Source organism: Mustelus asterias, chromosome 1, assembly GCF_964213995.1.
Source record: "Mustelus asterias chromosome 1, sMusAst1.hap1.1, whole genome shotgun sequence".
Classification (NCBI taxonomy): domain Eukaryota; kingdom Metazoa; phylum Chordata; class Chondrichthyes; order Carcharhiniformes; family Triakidae; genus Mustelus; species Mustelus asterias.
The window spans coordinates 159,865,880-159,892,937 of record NC_135801.1 but is presented as its reverse complement, the minus strand read 5'-3'; the positions used below and the strand labels follow the sequence as shown (position 1 = coordinate 159,892,937).

The 27,058-nt window shown below is 42.2% G+C and overlaps 1 protein-coding gene across 10 annotated transcripts in view; it reads left to right on the top strand.

Moving 5' to 3' along the window:
* Positions 1–27,058, top strand: part of LOC144499695 (putative E3 ubiquitin-protein ligase HERC1) — a 297,885-nt gene that overhangs the window by 195,130 nt on the left and 75,697 nt on the right. For 8 of the 10 annotated variants that reach the window (XM_078222046.1, XM_078222037.1, XM_078222029.1 and 5 more), the window contains 9 exons: positions 350–521; positions 4,546–4,816; positions 5,812–6,025; positions 7,919–8,175; positions 12,496–12,620; positions 14,585–14,712; positions 18,364–18,570; positions 20,518–20,648; positions 24,230–24,429. In XM_078222046.1, the coding sequence (XP_078078172.1) occupies positions 350–521; positions 4,546–4,816; positions 5,812–6,025; positions 7,919–8,175; positions 12,496–12,620; positions 14,585–14,712; positions 18,364–18,570; positions 20,518–20,648; positions 24,230–24,429 (1,705 nt within the window). The remainder of the gene's footprint in view (positions 1–349; positions 522–4,545; positions 4,817–5,811; positions 6,026–7,918; positions 8,176–12,495; positions 12,621–14,584; positions 14,713–18,363; positions 18,571–20,517; positions 20,649–24,229; positions 24,430–27,058) is intronic. The other 2 variants (XM_078222064.1, XM_078222018.1) reach the window with 1 other exon arrangement.

The following is a 27,058-nucleotide window of genomic DNA, read 5'->3' as shown; positions in this document are numbered from 1 at the left end:
AGGTTTCATACAACGTTAATCATGAAATTCAAAAATACCAATGTCGAAGCAATACACATGCTTCAGGGGTCTGGCTGGAGCCCTTGGACCAGGAGTCAGACAAGCCTGTCCTAAACTATCCACAGTGAGCAATGTATTCCCAAGCCAATTGCTCCGAACTGGGTGTGAAAACTATGTAAAGCATGTAAAAATTTTCACTTGTGAGAATAAAATGCAACTGAATAACGTTTGAGTTTTTATCTATTTAGCAGAAAAATTGACTCTGATTTCAGTTTGTATTTGTTTTTCTTGACTATGTTCTGTTGTAAAATAGAACCTGTAAATGTTTGTAATATCTTTCATCTGTTAGGTCTAAATAGGCCTGATGAGAAATCAAACTCCAGACTGACTTTGGGTGAACAAGCCGTGTCTCTCCGAGATACCCAGGAAAGAGTGTTTGCTCTTCAACGTATCACAATGGCTATGCAAATTCTTTTAGCACATACCATGGTTATGAAAGCTTTATCACTGATTTCTGTAAGGTACGTCAGAAATTAGACTGTAACTTCTCGGTAACCCTGACTGTTGAAAATAATAATTGCTGTAGGATTGTCGGCATTTAATCAGTGAATCAGTTAAACAACATGATGGAGGATATCCTCAGTGTGAAGATGGGATATTGCCTCCACAAGAACTGTATGGAGGTCATTTCTACCTGTTGCACCTGCAACAGATAGGTGATAAGGATGAAACCATTAACGTGCAGGGATCTCCTATGCTAGGGTAGGGTTAATGATCAGGGTAGCCGATGAGGTTTAATTGAGGCATCGCGTGATGCAACATTTCAAAGCCAACTCAGCATTTTGGTTAAGTTTAAAAAGTACAGTGCCTCATCCTCTACCATTTCAGTCATGATGTCAGCATGAAGTGCATCTTCCCCTCAACTCCGTCAGCATTCCTCAGGGACCACTTCATCCATGACACCCTGATCCACTCCTCTATCACGCTCAACCCCCCCCCCCTTCCCATGGCACCATACCTTGCAATCGCAGAAGATGCAACATCTGCCCCTTTACCTCCTCCCTTCTCACCATTCAAGGCCTAAACACTCTGTTCAGGTTAAGCAACATTTCATTTGCACCTCCTTTAATTTGGTATACTGTAGTTACTGTTCTCAATGAGCTCTCCTCTATAGTGGCGAGACTAAATGCAGGCTGGATGACTGCTTTGCGGAATGCCTCCACTCAGCCCACAAGTATGCCCCAACCTTCCTGTTGTTTGTTATTTTAACCGAGTAACTTGCTCATATGTGCGCATGTCTGTCCTTGGCCTGCTGCAATGCTCCAGTGAAACCTAACCCAAGCTGAAGGAGCAGCATCTAATTTTCTGATTAGGCAAGTTACAGCCCTCATGATTCAACATTGAATTTAACTATTTTAGATAGCGACATTTCTCCTCCATTTTCAACCTTTTTTTAGGGTGGAGGTTACACTGAGTTGTCTCAGTGTAACCTCCACCCCCTACACACCAAGCCATCTGCCTCTTATTCTTACATTTACTACATCTTTGTTGCAATCTGTTATACAGTTTTTAATTTAAACACCTTCCAAACATCCAGTTTAATGAGACAAACGAGGACAGAAATTCAATAACTTCTTTATTTAACACTTCTAGTGCCAACTCAAACATGAATAGTTCAACTCATTAACTCTTTACTGAACCTTAACTGAACATCAACTTTCAACTGAACTTTAACTCTTGAACTGCACATTCACTTTAACTGAACATCAACTTCAACTGTTTAACTGAAAATTGATACCACCAAGTTTAGAAAAATCTTGGCCAAGAAATATCCTTGATGTAGAACCTATCTTCTCCTTCTCTGAAGCTTCCTTCGGGGTACAGGTCTTCTTGTGATGGCCGGTCTCTTCGAGTTATCACTGGCAAACAAAGCTCATGTGTCTTTTTTATCCATGATTCTCCATTTGCTTTCGGAAGATTCTCTGTCATCACACCAATTAATTGATCAGAAACTCCAATTGCATTGTTCGATTAGGCCAATCAAATACAGCCAGAGTAATTGCGTCGGTCACTCCAGACCCCATCATATTTAGGCCCCTTAAGTGCATATTGCTTACATTCCAATGCCCAGATAAGGAACACTGGCTCTAAAGGTCTATAAAGAACGTTTCCCTGCCAAGGACAAGCTGTTAAATCTGACAACTTGTATCCTTTGACAAATCCCAGACTGGCCACAAGAAATCCCAACATAGTGAAAGAATAACTTCTAACCAAAAATCAAGTTTGCTTGATTGAAGATCTTTCGGTCTATTAAAAGTTAAATCTTTACAAATCCTTTCCAAGTACAGTATAATATCCAACACATTTTCCCTCGTTTAGTTCCAATGAAGAGGCAAACAGACTCAAAACGTTAACTCTATTTTCTCTCCCTGCAGATGTTGCCAGGCCTGCTGAGTTTTCCAACGTTCTCTGTTTTTGATTCAGATTCCGACATCCGCAATATTTTACTTATTTTTATGTATTGATCCAGTTTCCGCTTGAAAGTTATTAACTTATCAACATTCCAAGCAGTGCACTCCAGATCATCATAGCTTACTGTGTAAAGTAATTGGGAAGAGTCAGCATAGTTTTAGAATCATAGAATTCTACAATGCAAAAGGAGGCCATTCGGCCCATCAAGTCTGCACCGACCACAATCCCACCCAGGCCCTATCCCATAACCCCATGTATTTACCCTAGCTAGTCCCCCTGACACTAAGGGGCAATTTAGCATGGCCAATCCACCTAACCTGTACATCTTTGGAGTGTGGGAGGAAACTGGAGCATCCAGAGGAAACCCACACAGATTTTTTTGTGAAAGGGAAGTCATGTTTAACCAATTGATTGGATTTCTTTGAAAAAAAATAACTTGTGCAGCAGATAAAGGGGGCCTGTAGACATGTTGTACTTTAATTTCCAGAAGACGTTGATAAGATGCTAATTCAAAGTTACTGCTGAAAATAAAAGCTGATAGTATAGCACGTAACATATTAGCATGGCCGGCAGAAAACTGAGAGGAGATATATAAGAATTATTTTTTAATTGGCTGGATTTATCCCGCATGGGGGCTCTGCTGGGGGCCTCTTTTTTTTACAGTTTATATCAATGATTTAGATAAGCGGTGCAAAGTCATGGTCATTAAATTTGCAGGTGACAAAGATAGGTAGGAAAATATGTTGTGAAGAGGACATAAAGTTGTAGACAGAAAAAGATAAGTTGAGTGAGTGGTTGAAAATCAGGTAGATAGTATTATGTGGGAAAATGTGAAATTGTTCACTATGGCAGGCAGAATACAAAAGCATGGTGTTACTTAAACAGAGAATGGTTGCAGAATTACAAGGTGCAGAGGGATTTGGTGTTCTCATGCATGAGTGACAAAAAGTTAGTATTAAGGATGTTATGTTTCAGTTATATTGGGCATTGATGAGACCACATCTTGCAAACTATGCAGTTTTGGTCACCTTATTAATGTAAGGGTGCAAATGCATTAGAGGCGGTTTGGAGGAAGTTTACGAGATTGACATCTGAAATGAGTGAGTGGGTTGTCTTATGAAGAAAGATTTCACAGACTGGGCTTGTTTCCACTGGAGTTCAGAAGAGTGAGGGGTGACTAGATTGAAGTATGCAAGATCCTGAATGCTCTTGACAAGGTGGACGCAGACACTATGGGCCTGATTTTACCATTGCATTGCGCCCGCTTTTGGGCATGAAAACTTGGTAAAGTCAGGTGTGAGGTGAGTAGCGCGACCTGTGCCCGCCTCCACGCTGTGTCCCCCTTTACCAAGGCCCGAAAATAGCCGTAATCGGGACTGTGCCCGAAACGAGTGTGACAGTCATTTAAATGCATTGCATGCATTTAAATTGACTTAATGGGCTGCACGGCCAACTTTACCACCGCATTCACCCAAGCAGAATCGGCACGAAACAGACATGCTCCATAGGCGTCTGATTCGGGCGCTCCAGTTAGTGAGGAGGTAGGTACTAAGTGTCCGACGGCTCTCATCTTGAGATTAGTGGAGGGGTGGGGGTTCCGCTGCCACTCTGCCTGAGATCGGGGGGGTTGGAAGGGGCCCGTGATCGGTCTGGGTGGCAGGGGTTGGGTGGGGGTATAAGGGGGTCAGTAATGTTGTGGGGGGTGGGGCAATGTCTGTGGGGGCCAGGGGAGGCATTATCCAGGAGCAGCATTCTATCATTAGTTTTTCTGCGCATGCGCATTTGTTAGTCAAGTGAATCCGAGGTTATCGGGTAGATGGGAATGTGGAATTAAAAACACAAACAGATCAGCCATGATCTTATAGAATAGCAGAGCAGGTTCGAGGAGATAAATAGTCTGTTTCTGCTCCCATTTTCTATTTCATATATTTGAAAACGTAGGATTTTAGTTCAGTCTTGACATGTTTTTCTTTTGCTGCTTCAGATTATTCTGAAATGCAATTGGGGAACAAAATGTAGCTGTGACTATATGTTAATGTTTGTCTTTTTCTCTTTCAAATGATACAATTATAGTGGTTCTGTGTGCAGCCAGACAAGTGGCCTGGAAGCTCTTGGATTAACTGACATCCGTATCTTGGTTCGATTAATGTGTCTTGCTGCTGCAGGAAGGGCTCAGCTGGCAAATAATGGAACACAACATTTATACTCAAACAATCAGTTTGGACCTTCAAAAAGAACAACATGGAATACAACCTCCTGTTTGGTTTATATGAGTTCAGCTATTGGCTGTCTAGTGGCAAACAGTCCGACTGCTTACAGGGTGTTAGTTGATGTCTGTACTCAGGTAAGCTGAGGAATAAACCAATCTGTAATAAAGATAGAAAATGCTGAAAACGCGGCACAGGCAACAACTAGTTTCATGTTGATGACCTCTAGGGTTCTGATGAAAGGTCACTGATTTGGAATGTTACTCCGACCTTTCTCTTTCCACAGATGCTACTGTGTTTTTAAAGCACTTTCAATTTTACTTCAGATTTCCAGCATCAGCAGGATTTTGCTTTTTGTTTTTATAAAATCACGCAATTGTTATAGGACAGGAGGCCATTTGTCCTGTTCTGTCTGTGTTGGCTCTCTGCAACAGCTACTCACCTAGTCCCACACCTCTGCCTTTTCCCCACAGCCCTCAAATCCTTCATTTTCACCGTTTTTTAAATTCTTCTTTGAAGACCTTGATTGAATCTGCCTACACCACAGTTTCAGGCTGTGCATTCCACTAGTAACTCGCTGCGTAAAGAAGTTTTTCTTCATCTTGTTGCTTCTTCTGCTGATGACTTCAAGTTGGTGTCCTCCGCTTTTGGTTCCTTCCACCCATGGGAACTGTTTCTCCCTATCTATTCTATCCAGACCCCTCATGAATTTGGATACCACTATCAAATCTCCTCCTAATCCTCTCATCTCCAAACTATCCATGTAACTGAAGTTCTTCATCCCTGGAACTATTCTAGTGAATCCTTTAATAATGATTTCAGGTCCTTAGAGTACAAGACTGACAACTTGCTGTGCCTTCTTATTTTATCACATTATCCACTATATACAATTTAATGTATTTGTGATTGTGTTACATTTGTAACTTGTTTCTGTAGCTAGTTGCTATTGCAGATCAACTGATCTACTTTTACCAAAGTAAAAACTATAATTTTCTCTGAATAAGTTTTAGAGGCTTGCATATCGTAATAAATAGTATATCTAAATAGACATCTATGTGAAAAGTAGTACATCAGTCCAGATGGGAAAATTTTGCACATGAATTTAAATCGCTCCATGTTATTTCTTCCCTAGGATTTGATTGCTGCGGCAACAGGGCTACATATAGGCATGATCTGTGATGTGCAGCAGAAGAACCGAGTGCTTCACCTTTTCCATAGACCAGTAAAAGACAACAGACTTTCTGGTTCTCCCAACTTTCTGGTAACTCAAGCTTTGGTTGAGCTGCTCACAGCAAAAGGTTTCCGGCATCAGTCCAGCCGTGACAAAGAAGAGACAGAACCCAAAGGTAGGAAAATTCAAATGACAAATTAGTTTTCTGGTTTGTGAAGAAGTTTTAATCAATCCCTTACTAATACATTCAACAGCCTAATTTTATTAGGACAGGTACTGTAAATTGACGTTCTGTCTAAATAATCAAATCTATGTTTACTGGGATGGAGTATAAAAGTAGAGAAGTCTTGCTACAACGTGTACCGTGCTTTGGAAAGACCACACCTAGAGTAATACTGTGTATGGTTTTGGTCTTCTTACTTAAAACGGGATATACCTACATTGGAAGCACTTTGGAGGAGATTCACGAGGCTGATTGCTGGGATGAATAGTCAGGCCTATACACTTTGGAATTTAGAAGAATGAGAGGTGATCTTATCAAAACATGAGGTTCTGAGGAGGCTTGACAGGGTAGATGCTGAGAGGATGTTTTCCCTCATGGAGGAATCAAAAACTAGGGGACACTGTTTATACTAAGGGGTCTCCCATTTAATTTGATTGGATTTATTATTGTCACATGTATAAGTATACATTGAAAAGTATTGTTTCTTGCGTGCTTTACAGATGAAGCATACCGTACATAGAGAAGGAACGGAGAGGGTGCAGAATGTAGTGTTACAGTCATAGCTAGAGTGCAGAGAAAGATCAACTTAATGCGGGGTAGGTCCATTCAAAAGTCTGACGGCAGCAGGGAAGAAGCTGTTCTTGAGTCGATTATACATGACTTCAGACTTTTGTACCTTTTTCCCGACAGAAGAAGGTCTGGAATGCGTGGGGTCCTTAATTATGCTGGCTGCATTGCCGAGGCAGTGGGAAGTGTAGACAGACTCAATGGATGGGAGACCATCCATTTAAGAGCAAGATGAGAAATTTCTTCTCTCTGTAATTCGTTAAGCTTTGGAATTTACCTCAACAGACTGCAGTGGAGTCTGTGTAATTTAATATATTGAAGGCTAAGCTAGACAGATTATTGATCTACAAGGGAGTCAAGGGTTATAGGGAGCAGACGGGAAAGTCGATTTAAGGTCACAATCCGATTAGTCATGATCTCATTGAATGGTGGGGCAGGATCAAGGGGTCGAATGGCCTACTCTCATTTCTAGTGATCTTATTGCAGGTTGATGTTCCTACTTAATTGTAGGCTTATGCCAGTGAAGATGTTCCAGGACAATAAATGCATACAATATTTGACTCAATGTTAAAATTACACTGAAGTAAACATTTAGCAATAGTAGAAAACAAATATGTCTAGCTTTATAAAATAACAGACAGGCTAGTTAACATATTTCATTAGCAAAGTAAGGAGTTGAGTTTGGGCAACCTTCTAACTGCATTTATTTCAGGTGATGGTATATGGGCAAATGTTACTGGTTGTTAATCATGCTGCTTATTATGTGAAGAGGTTTTGAAAGCTCCCATGCTTTGTAGGATATGTCAATTAATACTAAATAAATACAAAATACCAGCTTTAGTGTATGGTGAGTATCACTACATCTTGGATTTCAAAGGTGCCTGCATGACTAAGTTGGGTTTGAAGAAAGAATGAAGGGCATTAAATGTAGTCACCAATAGGCCTAACACATTTGTAAGATTAGTAACTTCACAAATAACTTCTTGTCTGCCTCTAAATTAAGTTTGGATTATTAAATTTCAATTGCTGTTCACTAGCCAGTGTACTATTTCTGCCAACGTGTTTGACTGATTCTCACTTTCACTTCATGTTTGGTTCAATAAATCAAAGTAGTTGTCATAAAGATATCTTATGGTACAGAGCATACTGATCTACTGACAGAAGAGCATTACATGCCTGCTAATGGGTATGTTAGAAAAGTGGGGAAGAATGCATAAACGTAAATTGAGATTCAGAAAATTGTTGAGGACATCAAAACAATTTTCACCTTTTTTCCAGATGTTGCTCCAAATACTTCCTCATCTCCTTATTATTCATCATCGCATGTAGGACCCTTGGAACTGGCCAATGCACTTGCGGCATGTTGCCTGTCAGGAAGACTGAGTTCTAGACACCGTCAGTGGGCTGCACAGCATCTTGTACAGGCCTTGTCTACATCAGAAAGGAGTAACCAGTTCAGACCTCAAACCTATGCAGATTTAGCAGGGGACCTCCGGAAATGTCCCACTGTTAAGTTGGAAGCACATGAGAACCGGGTACAGTTCTGTTCTTTTTTATACCTTTTAAACATTTCAGTATAACTTCTAATACTGAGGTACATAAATTAAGAAGCTGAATGTTAGAAATAGAGAAGCTAAGCGGGGTGTCATACTAAGTGAGAAAGTTACATAACATTCAGGACAAAACTGTGATGGAACAAAGGTCTGCCCTTAAACAGATATGGTCAAGGTATGTAGCTGCAAGGGGGAAAGGTAGAGCAACCAGATCTTAGATAATGAAGAGAGTAAGCTAATCAGAAAAGAAGACATAACAGATGTTGGGTTGACAATATAAATAAGAGCGAGGCTGAATAAAGAAAGTTGAGGGGACAGTGAAATAGGAAATCGGAGAGGCAAAGAGAAAGTTTGAGAAAAGACTGGCAGATAAAATAAAAGGGAATGCAGACATGTTCTATAGACATATAAATCGTAAAAGGATCATACAAAGAGGTGTAGGGTCAATTAGGAACCTTAAATGAATGTACACGTGGAGGCTGAGGAATGGCTGTGGTATTAAATGAGTATTTTGCATCTTTCTTTCCGAGGAAGAGATGCTTCCAGAGTCATAGTGAAGTAGGAGACCATTGAAATGCTGGATGGGATAAAAGTTGATAAAGAAGAGGAGGAATTAGAAAAGCTGGTTGTTCTTAAAAGTTGATAAGTCACTTGGACCAGGTGAGTTGCATCTGAGAATTCTGAAGGAAGTAAAAGTGGAAATTGCAGGGGTACTGGCTGTAATCTTCCAATCCGCCTTGGATACAGGGGTGGTACGAGAGGAGTAGAGATTTGGAAATGTTTCACCTTTGTTTAGAAAAAATGTGTAGGGTCTAAAGCCCAGTCAGCTTAACCTCAATGGTGTAGGAATGCAATTAAGAGGCGATAGTCTTGGATAATACTACCAGTCATTTGAACCACTGAGGATTATTTAAGGAAAGCCAGAGTGAGTTTGTTAAAGGCAGATGATGGTTAACTAACTTGATCCAATAAGGTAACAGAACTGGTTGATGAGGGTCATCTGGTTGATGTAATGTATATGGACTTCCAGGAGGCGTTTGATGAAGTACCACTTGCTAAACTTGCCAAGGAAGTTAGCCCATGGAACAAAGGGGAAAGTGGCAGCATAGATAAGAAATTAGCTGAGTGGCAGTAAACAGAGAGTAGTGGATAAATGGGCTGTTCAGATGGGGACAGACGTGACAGAGGAAATATAATGGAGAGAAGAATGAAGTGTTACATTTTTGTAGGAATGAGGAAATATAAAATAATAGACACAATTCTAAAGGTGAATACTGAAGTACAGAAACTTCGGAGTAAATGTACATGAATCATTGAGTGTGACAGGACAAGTTGAGAAAGTAATTAAAATGTCATTGGGACACCGGGCTTTATGAATAGAGGCATAGGGCCTGATTTTACCATTTTGAGTCTAAGTGCCGAATCTGGGCGTCAAATAGATCCAAGCCTGGAATCCACTTTCCAGTGCGCCCACACGCGTTTTGCCGGCTCCAGTCCGATCCGAGCAGTGGGCGGGGCTTAGCGCTGCTGGGATGATTGGAGCACTGAACTGCGCATGCGCAGTTCGAAAAAAATACAAAACAGCGCGCCCGGGCGTGAAAGAAAAAACAGCAGAGAGAGCAGAGGGGAGGATGGACTTGGGAGAATCTTGCAAACTGCAAATAATGTAGCATCCTCTTTGTGCTGCCTAATTATCTATGGGAAAGGTAATTAAACTACAGTGTCCTAGTGAGCAATTAGTGACCTGTATAATACATTTGTGATCTGTAACTGGATTGTTGATGCTCAAATGTTCAGAGTCCTGTGGTGAACTTGGAAGAATTGTCCCCGTGGTGGAACTTGGTTGGAAATAAGATTCAAGGAGATTACTAAATCTTGTTTTCATCTGAACATTGCACAGAATTAGAGGAATTCCCTTTGGAAGATAATGTCAAAATTATAATCGCAAGAACTAAAAACCTGACAGTCAAAAATTTGGGAAAATATGTCAAAATATGGATGGGGGGGATATATATTTTGAATGCCCGACTTTACCGCGATTTCGCGCCCGGTTTTGGTAAAATCGGGCCCATAAAGTACAAAACAAGGAAGTTATGATCATTGATAAAATACTGGTTTAACTTCATCTGGTAATTCTGTGCCTAATTCTGGGCACTAGACCTCGGGAAGGATGCAGAGAATCTCACCAGTGAGATCTCATTTTCAGGTTCCCACCAGCAGCGAAATGACGAGGTACCTGTCCAGAAAGGTCAGGAACCTTATTTAAATAAATGACAATAACATTAAAGGGCTTCCCCAATGTATCGATGCACCACAGTCATATTGGTGAGGTTTACAACAGGCGTGCAGATAGATACAGTGCCTGGTGGGTGAGTAGTTTGTGTGTGTGGGGTCTCTGTGTGCGGGTGAGGGAGTTCCTGTTTTTTTAATCAGAGATCCGAGCACCCTTTAAAAAGGATGCCCTGACCTCGGGATTCTTGGCATTGCCAGCTTTTTCCAGCCCTGTCCCACCAGCATGACAGCATGGGCCACGCCTTGATTATTTTTGCAGAGAGTGCTACACAACATGGTGACAAATGTCGACTGTGCAGCCAGTGAGCTGCACGTCGCTTTCTCACCTCAACCAGTACTCGGTGAAGAAATGGAAAATTTCTGCCCACTGTTCCTGTTGGTGCAAGAGTCAAAAGCCAGGGAGCACCCTTTTAAAGTGATTAGCAAAAGAATCAACGGTGACATGAGGAAAAGCCTTTTTATATAGCGAGTGCTCAGCATCTGGAACGCACTACCTGAGAATCTGATGGAGGAAGATACAATTGGAGCTTTCACAAGGAAATTGAATAAGCAAGTAAAGTCCTACAGCCCTAGGTGACCATACTCTGATATCCCTTTTGAGGGGAAGAGCTGGTGGTGATTTTAACCTGTGGATCATTACACCTCAGGCGAGGGGCCAGTATTGAAAAGGTGGGGCCTTCATGAATAACCTTGGCCGGCACAGGAATTGAACCCATATGCTTTTTTTTGGGTAGGGGGGCATTGCCCTAATTCTTGTTTGGGGGGGGTGAGGGGATTGCCCCGATGCTTGTTGGGAGGGGGTATTCCCTGGTGTTTGTTGACAGAGTAAGAAGTCTCACAACACCAGGTTGAAGTCCAACAGGTTTATTTGGTAGCAAAAGCCACTAGCTTTCGGAGCGCTGCTCCTTCGTCAGGTGAGTGGGAGTTCTGTTCACAAACAGGGCATATAAAGACACAAACTCAATTTACAAAATAATGGTTGGAATGCGAGTCTTTACAGGTAATCGGGGCAGGGGTGGGGGGGATGGATTGCCCTGATAGGTTGGGCAAGAGAAAATAGATTTCTAGACTCTGAAGGTCTATGGGGAGAGCATGGAAGTGTGGCGTTGAGATAGAGGATCAGCAACAATCTTATTGAATGGCAGAGCAGGCTCAATGGGCCAAATGACTTACTCCTGCTCCTATTTTCTATGTTTCTATGCTAACTTTCTGCATTTCCTTCTACAATTCTATCTGAATATCAGCATTTACATCTTTTAAAAAACATTCTGCCTTTCTATTCTTATGATGAAAGTGAATAACTTCACACTGCCCCACATTGTACTCCACTGTACTTCACAGCTCCAGGGACCTGGGTTCGATTCCCGGCTTGGGTCACTGTCTGTGTGGAGTTTCCTCGTGTCTGCGTGGGTTTCCTCCGGGTGCTCCGGTTTCCTCCCACAATCCAAAGATGTGCGGGTTAGGTTGATTGGACATGCTAAATTGACCCTTAGGGTCCTGAGATGCATAGGTTAGAGGGATTAGTGGGTAAATATGTAGGGATGTGGGGGTACGGCCTGGGTGGGATTGTGGTCAGTGCAGACTCAATGGGCCAGATGGCTTCTTTCAGCACTGTAGGGTTTCTATGATTCTATGATCTGCCATTCTGTCACCCATTTGCTTAACCTGACTATATCTCTTTGCAGCCTTCCTGCTTTGTGTCCCTCCTTTCTTGAATAATGGTGTTACATTTGCTAACTTCCAATACACTAGGACTTTTGTGTTTTTGGATTATTGACTAGTTTGGTCTTGTATTCTATTTTTCCCTTTTCTATCATTTTAGTGACCCTGTGATGGTTTCTAAAATGTTCTCAATCCTCAGACTTGCTACTATTCTTTGCAACCTTATTTTATTTTATTCTGATACTATCCTTTATCTCTTTAGTAAACCACAAATGGATAATGGTAATAATTATGTTCTTATAGTAGTAAGAAGTGTCTAATCTCTGTCCATTTTGATTTCAATAACAGGTCGTAAGTTCTTCCTGGTCAGCCAAGGGTTTGTTAGCCACAAGTGCCCTGGATGGAACCATTCGCCTGTGGACTTTAACAAAAAACACAGTTGCTTTAATGCAAACTGTTTGCTTTAAAGCTTGGTATGTTTACACGGGTTCTGCAAACAAAACTTGATCTTGTGATGCATAGTTAGGTAATATTGAGAGACTTGTTGGAAGTTCAGCAGCTGGTGTATGTCTTGAAAGCTGTAATACACTCCAGAAATGAGTAGCAGATTCATCAACAATTTTGTTTCAACATTAGCAAGTCCACAGAGCAGGCTCAAGGGACTGAATTGCCTACGACTGCTCCTTGTTCGTATTGTTGTATGTCCAAGCACCAGGACCACTTGTGGCAGTTTTATTGATTGAAGTACTGATGATGCTTCACCACTAATTCCACTTTTCCCCCAAAACAAAACTTCCTGATTTCCTCATCTGATCCTGGTATCTCATTGATCATGTCGATATGCGCAATCTTCTTGGAGATCCTCTCCACTTGGTGTTGTGAGACTTCTTACTGTGCTTACCCCAGTCCAACGCCGGCATCTCCACATCATCTCATTGATCCACAGTTGATGGTTCGAGCGTTAGACAGGGAAGAAAGTGAGGGATGGGGAGAAAGTATCAGACTTAAGAAAGAAAAGGGGAATTAGAACATGACAATCAGAGGGCTAAGTGACTATTGCCATTTGCCTATTGTTTTCACCAGTAATCTGATCCAGTTCTGAAGAAAGGTCATTGACCTTTAACGTTAACTTGTTTCTTTTGCTATAGATGGTGCCAGACCTGCTGAAAATTTCTAGGACTTTTATTTCAGATTTCCAGCATCAGTATTTTATTTTTGTGGTTAATCTGTTCTGACAGTATTGGCTGAAAGATAATTGCTGGCCAGGTCTCCAGAACTCCCCTGCTGTTCTATAAATCCTTTATGTCTAGGCAGGCAAAAGTTGAATGTCTCATTTGTATGACAATTCTTGAGAATGCATTACTCCATCAATACCGTACTGAAGTATCAGGTTAGGTTACATATTGAAGTCCTGGAGTGAAGTTTGATCCTGAAGTGCTATCATCAGGCCAGGTTGAAAGTTTATTTATTAGTCATGAGTAAGGCTTACATTAACAGTGCAATGAAGTTACTGTGAAACTCCCCTAGTCGCCACACTCCGGCACCTGTTTGGGTCAATGCACCTAATCAGCACGTCTTTCAGACTGTGGGAAGAAACCAGAGCACCTGGAGGAAACCCTTGCAGACATGGGGAGAACATGCAAACTCCACACAGACAGTGACCCAACCGGGAATCAAACCCGGGTCCCTGGCGCTGTGAGGCAGCAGTGCTAACCACTGTGCCACATGCTGCCAAGCTGACGTGGATGGGAATTTTAACAATGGGTGAGTTTGGATCAGGTGGGATGTAATAATATTAAGAATCTAAAACTCAACTTCAACCCACCTACTTCTGATTTTAATTGAGGCGCGCGGGGGAGGGGGGGGGGGCGGAGGGGGCAACCAACTTGCGCCAAGAGATGTATTATAACGAGGTTGGTTCCTCAGATGTAATTTCTACTTTAAATTTCACCCTGGCCAGTTGGCCTTCTTGGCCTTGGGAAATTCAGCAGCAAGCAGGAGGTAAAGACTGCTGGATCCAGTACCTTTCCAGCTCTCTGCTGGATCAAGCTTACCTGCTAACCTCCATCCCCCTACAAACAACCAGTAGACCAACTCCACCATCCAGCCACAATCTCTCATTGACCTGACCCTTCCAGTGCATCCTTCTCTCTTTCCGATCTCCCTTTGTGTTTTTTGTTCGCCACCTTCCCCAACATGTCTCAGCCTGGTCGATAATCTCTCCTCTTGTCCACTTGCTCGAGGGGGAAAAAATTGATACCCGATGATTCAATTTTTGTCTGGGACTGAGGGAAGCCTAGTCTCAAAACAGCCTCCCATATCCTCTCCCATAATTATCAGGGTTGTATCGTTTTATTTATATGTTTAGGAGATGACAATGCAATTTTGGTAATAATTGTGAAATCTCCATTTATTGCCCTTTTTATGGTCCCGTCAGCGAGGACTCGGATAAGAAGCCGTGTACGCCTACAAATGATGTCAATTTGTCTCCTGTACACTGGAGTGCAAGTGGTGGATTCTTGGCAGTTTCACAAGACAAAATGATCAACATATATCTAGTGGACGGTAAGAAACCAATAACAAACATAATTCATTGTATACACTCCCGTTTTTGGAACATGATTTTCATTATATTGATGTGTTAATGTGTCAAAATGTCTAAAGGCCAAATTGATTGCAAAGTAGCTAGAAGGATTTAATGCACAGAAACGGTCGACAAGTGTAGCAAGCCTAGGCTTGTGTTTATCTTCCATACAAGGCTCTTCCCACCCTTTTTCAAATAACCCCATCCACACATCCTTCGACTGCTTTCTCTTTTGTGTATATATCTAACTTCCCCTCTGGGTAACGGGGCTTCTCCTGAATTTTCAATGGATTAGTGGTTATCTTAAATTCATGGCTCCTAGTTCTGTCTCATCTGCAAGTGGAAAACATATTTTCAGCATCTGCTCTAACAAATCCGCTCATAATCTTAAGGACGTCTAGCAAGCCCCTAGAGGAAAATAGTCAGACTCTCTCCGTCCTAATATCGTTTTAGTAAACCTGTTTCGTACTAGTACCTCTATTTCTTCTCATAATATAAAGGCTAGAACTGTTCACGGTACTCTAAATGTGGTCTCACCATGGTTGCAGAAACAAGTAGATGTGCCTGCCAGGCATAAAGCATGAGAATATCTCTTTCTGAACAGTAAGATGGTCACCTTTTTCCAAGGTGAAAACTATTGATAAAAAGCAGGTCGAATTTTGAACAAATATTCATTTGAAAATGTTAATGCTTATTCATTGTTGCACACAAAGGGAAATGGAATTTGCTTTATAAAACAATGTAGACTTGGCATCACATTTCATGAATAACTGGCCAAACATTCTAAAACTAGACATAAGGCAACTTCACCAGATTCTTTCATGTGGGTGGTATATGTTAACTCTGTTTCTCCCTCCATAAATGTTGCCAAGCCTGTTGAGTTTATGCAGCATTTTCTGGTATTATTTCAGATTTCTAGCACTCACAGTATTTTGCTTTTATTTGAAGAAGTTGGGACAGGGCAGCACAGTGGTTAGCACTGCTGCATCACTGAGCCAGGAACCCGGGTTCGATTCCAGCCTTGGGTCTGTGTGGAGTTTGCAGGTTCTCCCCGTGCCTGCATGTGTTTCCTCCGGGTGCTCCTCCCACAGGCCAAAGATGTGCAGGATAGGTGGATTGCCCATGCTAAATTGCCCCTTTGTGTCCCAAGATGTGTAGGTTAGGTGGATTAGACATGGTAAATGCGCTGGGTTACTGGGATGGGGCAAAGGGGAGAGCCTGGGTGTAATGCTCTTTCGGAGAGTCGGTGCAGACTCAATCGGCTGAACGTACTGTACTGTAGGGGTCTATGGTTTTCCAAAGTGGAAAGGACTTTGATAATTATGAAGGGTCTGGAAAAAGTAGATAGGGAGAAATTGCTCCCATTGGTGAAAAAACGAAAACCAGAGGGTGCAGATTCAAGACAATTGGCAAAAGAAGCAATGGTGACATAAGAAAAATCTTTCTCAGCGAATTGTTAGGATATGGAATGCACTGTCTGAGTATAGTCGAGGCAGGTTGAATCAAGGCATTCATGGGGGAATTAGATTGTTACCTGAAGTGCAAGAATGTTCAGGGAGAGAGGGCCAGCACGGTAGACATTTTGTTCTGGGTTCGGCAAGCACAGGCTGGTGAAGTAACATCTTTGTTTTGCCCATTACAAACAATCGAAGGAACATGCTGTTTGATTCAATCAGCCAGCCGTTAGAACATGCTGCTTGTCTCACACTGACACTGAAATTCATATGCTTGCTTAAACTTTCCCTCTCCAGGATAATTTGTAGAAGACCAGGCACTTTTCAGGTCTGAAAGTGAAAGCCTTTGGCCTACTCGCAAGTTTGCGTGTGACACAGTGAGCAATGATCTGATCAGGATGACCATTATCCCACAGGATTGCTTTGATGTGTTCTATTTCTGCATCAGTAAATGGTGAAGACCCCATTTACAAGCTTGCCGGTTCAATGCCAAGTACATAGGCCATATGCCCCAATGATTGGCTGGTCGAATCAATCAGCATATTTTTGTGATTGTTCATAATAGGCAGAAATATAGATTGAACTCAATCAGCCTGTGCTTGCAAAGCTCAAAGCAACACACCTACTGTTAGATGTGATTCTGCGATTGGGCAGCACCTGTTGAACAGTCCTGAGTGTGCTAATAGCCACACTAACAACCAATTTAAGTTAATCAGTCAAGCTTGTAACCTAGCTCATTCACGCTTGCTAGAAGTGTAAGGAATCCATTCTCTGTAAACAAAAGAATGATGTTCAAGTCTTTTTGACTTACCCGAGGGCTTGGGGAGCCTATAGTTTCCTGTTGTCTTTTCCATCGTTCGGCCAGTCATGGTGGACTTACCAACAAATCAGCACCATCTCTTCTGGAATAAATTGTTTTGATCGTTTGTAATTTGGCATTCTTACATTTGTCCTGATGAGTGCAAGACAAAAAGTTTCAGCAACACGTCTTTTTTTTTCACTCAGGGCGTTGTCAATCTTTGGAGTTCCCCATCCCATAGTGTGGGGATGCTCTGCTGTTCAACATATTTAAGGCTGTGAAAGACAGATTTTTGGTCCCTCAAGGAATCAAGCTATTTGGGGAATGGACAGGAAAATGACTTTGAGGCAAAGGATCAGTAATTATCATGTTGAATGTTAGAGCAGGTTTAAAGGGCCAAATGGATTTTTTCTTTTTCTATTTATGTTCTTTGTTCGCCCTTTTAAATATCACACATCCTTTACTTTCCTACCCAGAAACCACTTCCTGCTCTAGTATACCAAATCTCTGAAAAATCTCTAGTTTGATAATGTGTACATCTCTATTTGTGGGTATTTCTTTGCTACTCTGTCATATTGGTCCAGATTTAGCAGTATTAATTGTCAGAATACATTGGTGTTACTTGGCTGAAACTGAAGTGCAGAGAAATGCCAAATCTGGGCTTTGCTATCCGTGATTCTGCAATCTCCCTGAACTGACTAGAACCTCCACTCTCACACCATTATTCTCAATGCAATTGGCTTAAAAAAGTTACATCTTGTTGAATGAGGTAACTGAATTTGCTCAGTTCATAATTACTGCTGAACAGTGTCAGTGGCCCAGAAAAGCTAATTCTATACTATGGAAAGTCAACATTTTCCATCGATTTTCATTAATTTAATTTTTCCTTCTAATAGAACTTCACATTTTTAAATATTTGTTTCATAATTTCAGCCTCTGCCTTAATCACATGTGTATGTCCCAATGATTTATTTTGTTGATTTAAAAATTAATCGAAAGTGAAATTGAGTGCACTTTACTTCCTGGTTTGCTGTCGTGAAAATATTTCAAAGTAATGGCTGGTTACTCTGCTTGTTGACATCGCTTTGCTGCACGGCAGGAGATCACCTTCCTTGGAGCCAGAATCAATATTGTATTAGGAAATGGGAAGTCCACGGTGCAGAGATTGCTGGATCCTCGTGGCAGCTTTCGTCAAAGTCAACGATGCCACCACTGCTTTGCCATTGACTGTAGAATTCAGGCCACTGTGCTTGTATCCTTCCTATGCCTAACCTTTTCCTTATTTTCTCTATTCCTCAAGCTTTTCTTTTGCCCTCTGTCAACCTCGTCTATACTTCTGCTTTCTGCAAGTTGACAAAACTTTTTTTTTCCTTTCAAAGGGAACCAAATCCACATGAAGACCCAGCCTTCCTGGGTAACTGCCTTAGCCTGGGTGGATGTTCAAACACCATTTTTAAGCAAAGGGAATGACAGACAAGCTGAGTTTCTATTGGTGGGTCGACTGGATGGATCGGTTGGCTGCATTGAAGTTACAGAAACATCAGTTTCTGACACGATTGACTTGGTGCATTGTCAGAGGAAAGATGGTATGTTCAAATAATGACAACTTCAACCTACATCCTATCATTTCATGGCATCGTGTTGACATTCCAATGACGAAAGTCTTAGCAATTCTCGTCAAATATTTTCCGATTGGTATTTTGGTTGCATTTGCTCCAGGTGTTACCATACAAAGTTCACAAGCTTAGCTTGGCCTTCCACGAGGTTCTTCAAGTTATGACCCATCTCATCATTTCTTACGAGAAATTTATCTTGTAGTATATGGATGATACCAGTGTAGCAGTAAGGGAGGAGTTGGGGAGGGGGCTGGGGGAGTTGGGTTGGAAATAGATAATGCAGAGACACGTAACTTGATAGTCCTCAAAGTAGGAGAGTCACCCAGTCTGGCAGAATGCATCCTAGGTTGATGAGTTAGGGTGAACATTTTAGATATTCTGGCTGCAGTTTTCCAATCCTCCTTAGATATATGGATGGTGTCAGAGTATTAGATTAGCAAAAAGACATGGAGAACAAGTAAACTTTTTTAAAAACACAACCCAATTGCTGTGATCTGAAATATGCTCCCTGCAAGGCCCAAAGAAGCAGATTCAGTAGTGACTTTCTAAAGGAAATAGGATAACACTTGAAGGGAAACAATTGCAGGCCTATGAGGGACTTCAATGGCACAATGGACTGAATGGTCTCCATCAGTAGCATATTACTCTAATATTCTTGAACTCATCCTCATTAGTTCAGCATTAGAAGCACCACTTTGTGATCTTACACTCAGGATATTCCTAAAATTATCTAGTTTTCTGCTTCTACGATCCATTCTGGAGTCGGCTAAACACAAGTTTCACATGACTACTTCTCCAAAGTGGGTTTGACAGTTCACGGGATAATTTTTTTTCAATGAACATTTTTCAGACTAACTATTTTGAGGCATAGAGCAGTGATATCACATTGTTTACACCTGTATTATGTTCTGCATGATTTGCTGTACAAGCCAATCTGTTTTATAGTTAGTATGCCACATCTTCAAGTTCCTTCTTATAAATATTGCATGAAATGTTCACCCTCGGAAGACTTTGATATGATAATCAAGTGTAATACTAAAGTAAACCAGATTAAAGCTAACCCTGAAAAGCCTAATTTAAAATAAAATCCTAAATAAAATTATGGGATGGATTTTACACTTTTCAGTGGGGAAGTGCATGATTCACCAACTCCCATCCCCCAACTTTTAAAGATACCGAATAAAGCATCTATCAGGCAAACAGCAGATGACTGGTGGGACACTTGTCAACAACCCAGGGTGGGCAGCACGCTAACTTGGGACTCCAGAGTTGATCATTTGGAGTGAGGGATCAGACCATGAATAGGAAGTCAGTCACAACCACCCGTTTTCATATATTTTAATTCTGCAGAGAGGTGACTTAATGCAGCAGTCTGTAAACTGCTGCCTGAAGCATGTTTGCGTATGTCATTACCAGCTGCTACATTTCCAACCTAAGCTACTTGATTGTGGATATGGCACATTTTCACAACAAGGATGAACAGAAGCCTGTGTCATTTTAGCAGCCAGGACCGCGTTTGCAGAATCCTGGAAATAGGTCATGAGTCCATCCTCTCAATTGCATTGATTCACACACGCACTAGTGAGGCCTTCAGTGGCATGAACTTGGTGTTTGATATTGAGGTTATCGTATTGAACAAAATCTATCCCTTTACCTTCTAAATGAAGTTCAAGTACTCATACCATAAGATAGGTTCAGGTGGGCAAATTACTGGGTTTCCTTATTTATCAAGTAATTCTGATGGGTATAAAACTGCTTAACGCCAAGTATTTACGCTCCCCTCCCCAAGGATAAGTAGCATTGCACATATCCAATTGTGTCAGTTATCAGTGCTTTAATGGATTTAGATTGTCCAGTTCTGTTTTATGCATTGTGCTTTTTGGGCTGTAACCCAATAAATGTCTTAATTATTGTCAGTTGCTGTTCAGTGCATTGCCTGGTACAGTGAAGACAAACCAATTGCAGTTGGATACTCTGATGGGAAAATTTTACTTACGACAAGAGAGCCACATAATCCAGAAGAGCCTGTGATACTTGATTCATTTCAGGTAAACCATACGTTCCTTAAAGATGTTCACACAAGAACAATATCAAATGCTTGGGAAATTGCCAAAAGATTACAGTCACTCTTATGGTCAGCCGTACTCAGCTTTTTCATTATTTTGTGTAAGTTGTACAGGGGAGGCAATAACCTTATGGTATTATCGCTAGACTATTAATCTAGAAACTCAGCTAATGTTCTGGGGACCCTGATTCAAATCCTGCCGCGGTAGATGGTGGAATTAAGAATCTACAGATGACCATGAAACCGTTGTCGATTGTCGGAAAACCCCATCTAGTTCACTAATGTCCTTTAGGGAAGGAAATCTGCCGTCCTTACCTGGTCTGGCCCACATGTGACTCCAGAGCCACAACAAATGTGGTTGACTCTCAACTGTCCTTGGGAAACTAGGGATGGGCAATAAATGCTGGAAATGTAGCCCTTGTCTCACAGTTAAATTTTTAAAAAATTCTATTCTCCCTTTCACGGCTGCCACTTGATTCTTTCTTCCCATCCCCCTTATTCATCATGGGTTACCCCATCATTCATCATCGATGCCTGCTCCAATGCCTCTCCCTCACACTTCATCACTGACTGTCCCACCACCTCACTCATCAAACATCCCCTCGATCTGGTTCACATTAAGGCCCAAACACACTTTTTTCAGAGGAAGTAGTGCTTCACATGCTTCTCCTTTAATCTGGTCTATTGCATTCGCTGCTCCCAATGTAGCCTACTCTACATCAGAGAGACCAAATGCAGTCTGGGTAACCGCTTCGCAGAGCACCTTTGGTCCATCCACAAGAAGAACTCATATCTTCCTGTCACTTGCCATTTCAACACACCATCCTGCTGCACTGTCCACATGTCCATCCTTGGCTTGTTACAATGTAAGAAGTTTAACAACACCAGGTTAAAGTCCAACAGGTTTATTTGGTAGCAAAAGCCACACAAGCTTTCGAGGCTCTGAGCCCCTTCTTCAGGTGAGTGGGAATTCTGTTCACAAACAGAACTTATAAGACACAGACTCAATTTACATGAATAATGTATTTACATGAACAGCGATCAAGGGGGCCGTCAGTGCGAGGCTGCTGCACATGTGCCATTCTTGGCACTGACAGATCGGTCTTTGTGCAGGAGCCCACTCAGCACGCTGATTTCAGCCTCTCCAGCAGGTATATGCCCCACCCCCGAAACTTAATAATATTCACGTTGGTGGCCCCTGCAGTGCACAGTGTGTGGGAGATTCTTATCTGAACTCCCACTGAAAAAACCAGCATGAGTTACTCCTGTTTTCACGTGAATTCGACACTTAGAATTTTTTGGGGAGAATTCTGCCCGTTTTTTGTCTGTGTTCTCTTTCCACAGATGCTGTCAAACCTGCTGAGATTTCCCAGCATATTTTGTTTTAGTTGCAGGTGATCTTAGTGTACAAGGACGGAGGGAGCCAGGGTTCATGCGTGAAGATCTTTGAAAGTGTTAACAAACTAAGTGGGAGCATGAGCTTCGTAAATAAATATATTGAGTATAAAAGTAGTGAAATTATGGTAAACCTATATAAAGCTCCATTTACTCCACAGCTGTTGTGTCCAGTTCTGGTCACTACGTTTTAGGAGGAACATGAAGGCCCTTGTATGTGTGCAAAGATTGATTTCAGGGATGAGGAATTTTAACAATAATGTTAGGTTAAAGAATCTGGAATTGTTCTCCTTGGAGTAAAAGAGATTTAGAGGAAATTTGGTAGAGGTGTACACGTTTAGTTAAAGTAGGCCAAGAAAAGCTGTTTTCATTAGCTGATTGTACAAGGACGAGGGGACACAGATTCAAGGTTTTGGGCAAGAGATGTGGGTGGATGTGAACTTTTTTATACAGCGAGTAGTAACAAGGACGGTGGAAGCGGAGGTGATCAATAATTTCAAAAGGAAAATGTACGGGCTCTTAAGAGGCTGCAGGGATAGTGTGAGGAAATGGGACTGATTAGAAGCCAGTATGGCTTCCTTTTGTTCTGTCATTATTCTGACTATTATTCAGTGACCTTTCTCTAGACTAAATTATTTTCAATTACCTAATTTCTCATTACTTTTATATGAACTGAGATGTAACAATTTGCATTTCCATGAAGGATATGGCTCCTTTCTAACTTCCTTCATCTGCCCAGGTTTGATGCCACCAGGGCCCTTAACCTTCCTTGAGTTCTGCTGATTTACTTTTTCAAACCCATTCCTTTTCCTTTGGTAATTCCCTTTGGTACATATTGGCTGCCGATCTTTCAATGCCAACAGCAGCAATGCTGAAATGTTCAATGTGGTGAACCATAGTTGGTTACCACTATGAGTGCTGAGCCATGGATGGTCAGCACTATGGGTATTTGTAGATATGTTACTGTTGTCACTGTTGGGGTTAAGGTTGGGCTGTTCTACCTGTTGATATTGTTCTGTGGTACACTCCAGTTGGCTCCGCCTACCTGGGGAAGTATAAAGGTCACTGCACTGCTTGGTGACCCTTTAGTCTGGGATTGTATTGTATATAGTGTGCTCCATTCTTGTTAGTAATAAGAGCCTTTATTTCCCGGGTACAATCTAGCCTCCCAAGTGATTTAATTGCGCACCATTCAACATGTTGCGCCTTGGGACCCTTCAGAAGTCCTGACCTATGCACAAGCGATAGCCAGAGTAGCACTGTCCGGACCCCTCTGAAAATGGCCATAATAGTGAGATCAATGTTGGAGACTTGGTCCTTTGTGCGATATTTACCATGGTATTGTCCTGCTATTAATTGCTTGTTTAGGTCAATGATTAACAGTGGATCCCATCCCCTTCCCAATTAGCCCCAACCAAACTACCCAGCCACCCTGAACCAACCATCTACTGCCAAACCACCAAATCTAACTCTCTTGTAATCCAGCCCCAACTCCCTGGAATCCATTCACACTCTCATCCGCTTACCCACTCACTCGCTTACCCACACACCCACCCAGTCACTAATCTCACTAAGACCTTCAGGACTTCAAAAAGCTTAACTGAACATAATAGCTGGTATTGTAAAAATGGGGGCGTGTCCTCTCAGTTGTTTCTTGTTGCCATTTCTCTCTGTGGATGGTTCCTAGATTTCCCACCACTGTTCTGCTATACTGTTGCTGTTTATAACCAGTTACGGTAGAATGTTTTTAGAACTGCCCAATCCAGCAGATAACCCTTATTTCTGAATGTAGACCTATGTTTTCTTTATTAATTTCACCCAGTTATGTTGTAGTCAGTATTTTGTAATTGTTTTCCTATTCACGCGATCATTTACTCCAGTATATTTCCCAGAATGAAATTGAGCAAGACCACTTTCCATGTTGGAGTAGAAACATATTGGTCCAGGAAGTAGAGAATGGTGAGCATGTGGAGTGAAGTATCCACAGAAAAAGATAATGTGGAAAATGTAAGAATTGGATAAATGTCGAGGGAGCGGAGTATTGTGAGATATTAGATTTTAAGACCAACCGTACCTGAGTTTTTCTGTGATTCAGTCATAATTTCATATTTAACACTGAATTCTTGTTACTCAATTTACTCTTCCTTGTCTGTTCTCATTTTGATAAAGGAAAGTGTAACCAGCTTGAAATGGGATCCAACTGGGCATCTGCTGCTTGCTGTTGCCAGAGAAGAGATGGTGAAAATCTGGGGAAGAATAGGCAGTGTCTGGCTTGCAGTCCAAACTCTCTTCCACTCAGCATTAGTCAATACTTCAGCATGGTGTCCACTTCCAGGAAAAGGTCTGGATCCGAGACTAATGCTTGCAGTGTAAGTAATGTTTCTTTATTTATTATTGTCACAAGTAGGTTTGCATTAACACTGCAATGAAGATACTGTGAAAATCCCCTGTGTCGCCACACTGTGGCGCCTGTTCGAGTACACTGAGGGAAAATTTAGCATGGCCAATGCACTTAACCAGAGCGTCTTTCAGACTGAGGGGAAACCGGAGCAGCCAAAGGAAACCCACGCAGACACAGGGAGAATGTGCAGACTCTGCACAGACGGTGACCCAAGCCAGGAATTGAACCCGGTCCCTGGCGCTGTGAGGCAGCAGTGCTGACCCACAAGCATCAACGGAAGCAAAAATGTCCTTGCCTAATGTATCATTTTTGTGTTTAAAAACAAAGTTAAAATGCCATCTATAGAAAACCACAGATTGCATTTTCCCTTCAGCAGGTTTGAAGGCGAGGCAGGGCATGTGGAATTGAGCAGATGGCCTTCCCACTGCAACCTGCCCACCCCCTGACCTGGGGTTGGGGAAAGCATTTAGCAACTTGCCCACCCTTGGGCCTATTGAGACTCTGAAATGGCGAGTTAATGGTCACTTGAAAGCCTCATCCCACCTCTGCTGATATTTTACTAGCAGCGAGGGAAGACCCTTGCCAAGCAGAAAGCTGTACAGGCTGATATCAAGGTGAGGGTGGAAACGTTCTGTGTGAGTCCCCTGGACTCATTGGATCTACCCCCTCCTTAACCACCACCCCCCCCCCCCCCAGCATGTTGAACCCAGCCTCCCCCCGCTACTGAGATCCCTGACCTCTGAATTACCTGGGCTCCTCAATGTGGTGGCACTGCCTTCAGTGTCAGCAGTGGCCACCACTACTGGATGGCACCGCTGGGATTACAGAGCCGCCAGCCATCAGATCGGTCAACAACTTTCTAAGATGGGATTTCCTCCCGAGATAGGGGTGGATGTCTTGCCTTAAAACAACTAACACCACTCTGTTGCCAATCAGTCTACTCTCGATCATCAGTAAAGTGATGAAAGTGGCCATCAACAGGGTTCTGGGGGGGGGGGGGGGGGGGGGGGGGGGGGGGTGGGGGGGGGAGGAAGCTGCAACGCCCCATAAAATCCAGTCCCACAAGTCAAAACTCTGATGCAGATATTTGGGTAACAGTAGTGGAGCTGGAGGCAGGTAAATGGAGTTGAGGTAAATATCATTCATGATTTAATTGAACGGTGGAAACAGTTAACATTTCAAATTGATATTTTTCCTGAAAATATAATTTATTCATAAAATTTGTAGAGGTATATTATGAAGCTGTCCAAATTTGACATGACGTAAAATGCTTCTTTCAATGCAGTTTAAGGTACTTCATTACCTTTGCAATAGCAGGTTGTATTTCTACATTTCCTTTTCATGTCAAATTATCTCTAGTGTGTACAGTCTGAAGAGTTTGAGTTTGCAGTCCCTTGGTGTAATACTGTGGGACGACCATAGACAGTACCCTTTCCCCATTGTGTCTTTGAGGCAACTGCCCCAAGCTTTAGTCTGTCCCTGAGTATGTATGGAATGTGCCAATCTGCAACACTTAGGGGGCTTAAGCCAAAATTGGGAGAGCTTTCTCACAGACTAGTCAAGCAACAGTCTGACGTGGTCATACTCATAGAATCATACCATACAGATAATGGCCCAGACACCACCATTACCATTCCTGGGTATGTCCTGTCGCACCAGCTGGACAGACCAAGCAGATCAGATCTAAGTTCTGAAGTCCTGCCACATCCAGCCGTGAATGTTGGTGGACAATTGAACAATTCACTGGAGGGGAGGCTCCACAAATGTCCCCATCCTGATCGTCAGCCAGAAGTGCTGAGTGGACGATCCATTTCGGCCTCATCCAGTGGTCCCCAGTATCACAGATGTCAGTCTTCAGCCAATTTGATTCACTCCGCGTGATATCAAGAAACTGCTGGAGGCACTGGATACTGCAGTGTATGGGCCCTGACAATATTGCAGCAATACTACTGAAGACTTGTGCTCCAGAGCTAACTGTGCACCTAGCCAAACTGTTTCAATACAGTCACAACACTGGCATCTACCCGGCAATGTGGAAAATTGCCCAGGTATGTCCTATACACAAGTAACAGGACAAATCCATCCAGCCAATCAGTCTACTCTCGATCATCAGTACAGTGATGAAAGTGGTCATCAACAATGCTATCAAATGGCACTTACACAGAAATAACCTGCTCACGGACACTCAGATTGGGTGCCATCAGGGCACTCAGCTCCTAACCTCATTAATATGGACAAACACCCAGAGGTGAGGTGACTGCCCTCGACATCAAAGCAGCATTTGACCGAATAGAGCATCAAGGAACCCCAGCAAAGCTGAAATAAATGAGAATCAAGGGAAACCTCTCTGATAGTTGGAGTCATACCAGGCACAAATGAAGATGGTTGTGGTGGTTGGAGGTCAATGATCTCAGCTCCATGACATCAATGCACTACCCTCAGGGTAGTGTCCTAGGCCCAACCATCTTCATCTGCTTCATCAATGACCTTCCTTCCACCATAAGGTCAGAAGTGGAAATGTTCGCTGATGACTGTTGGCGAATCCTCAAATACTGAAGTAGCCGATGTCCAAATGCAGGAAGATCTCAACAATATCC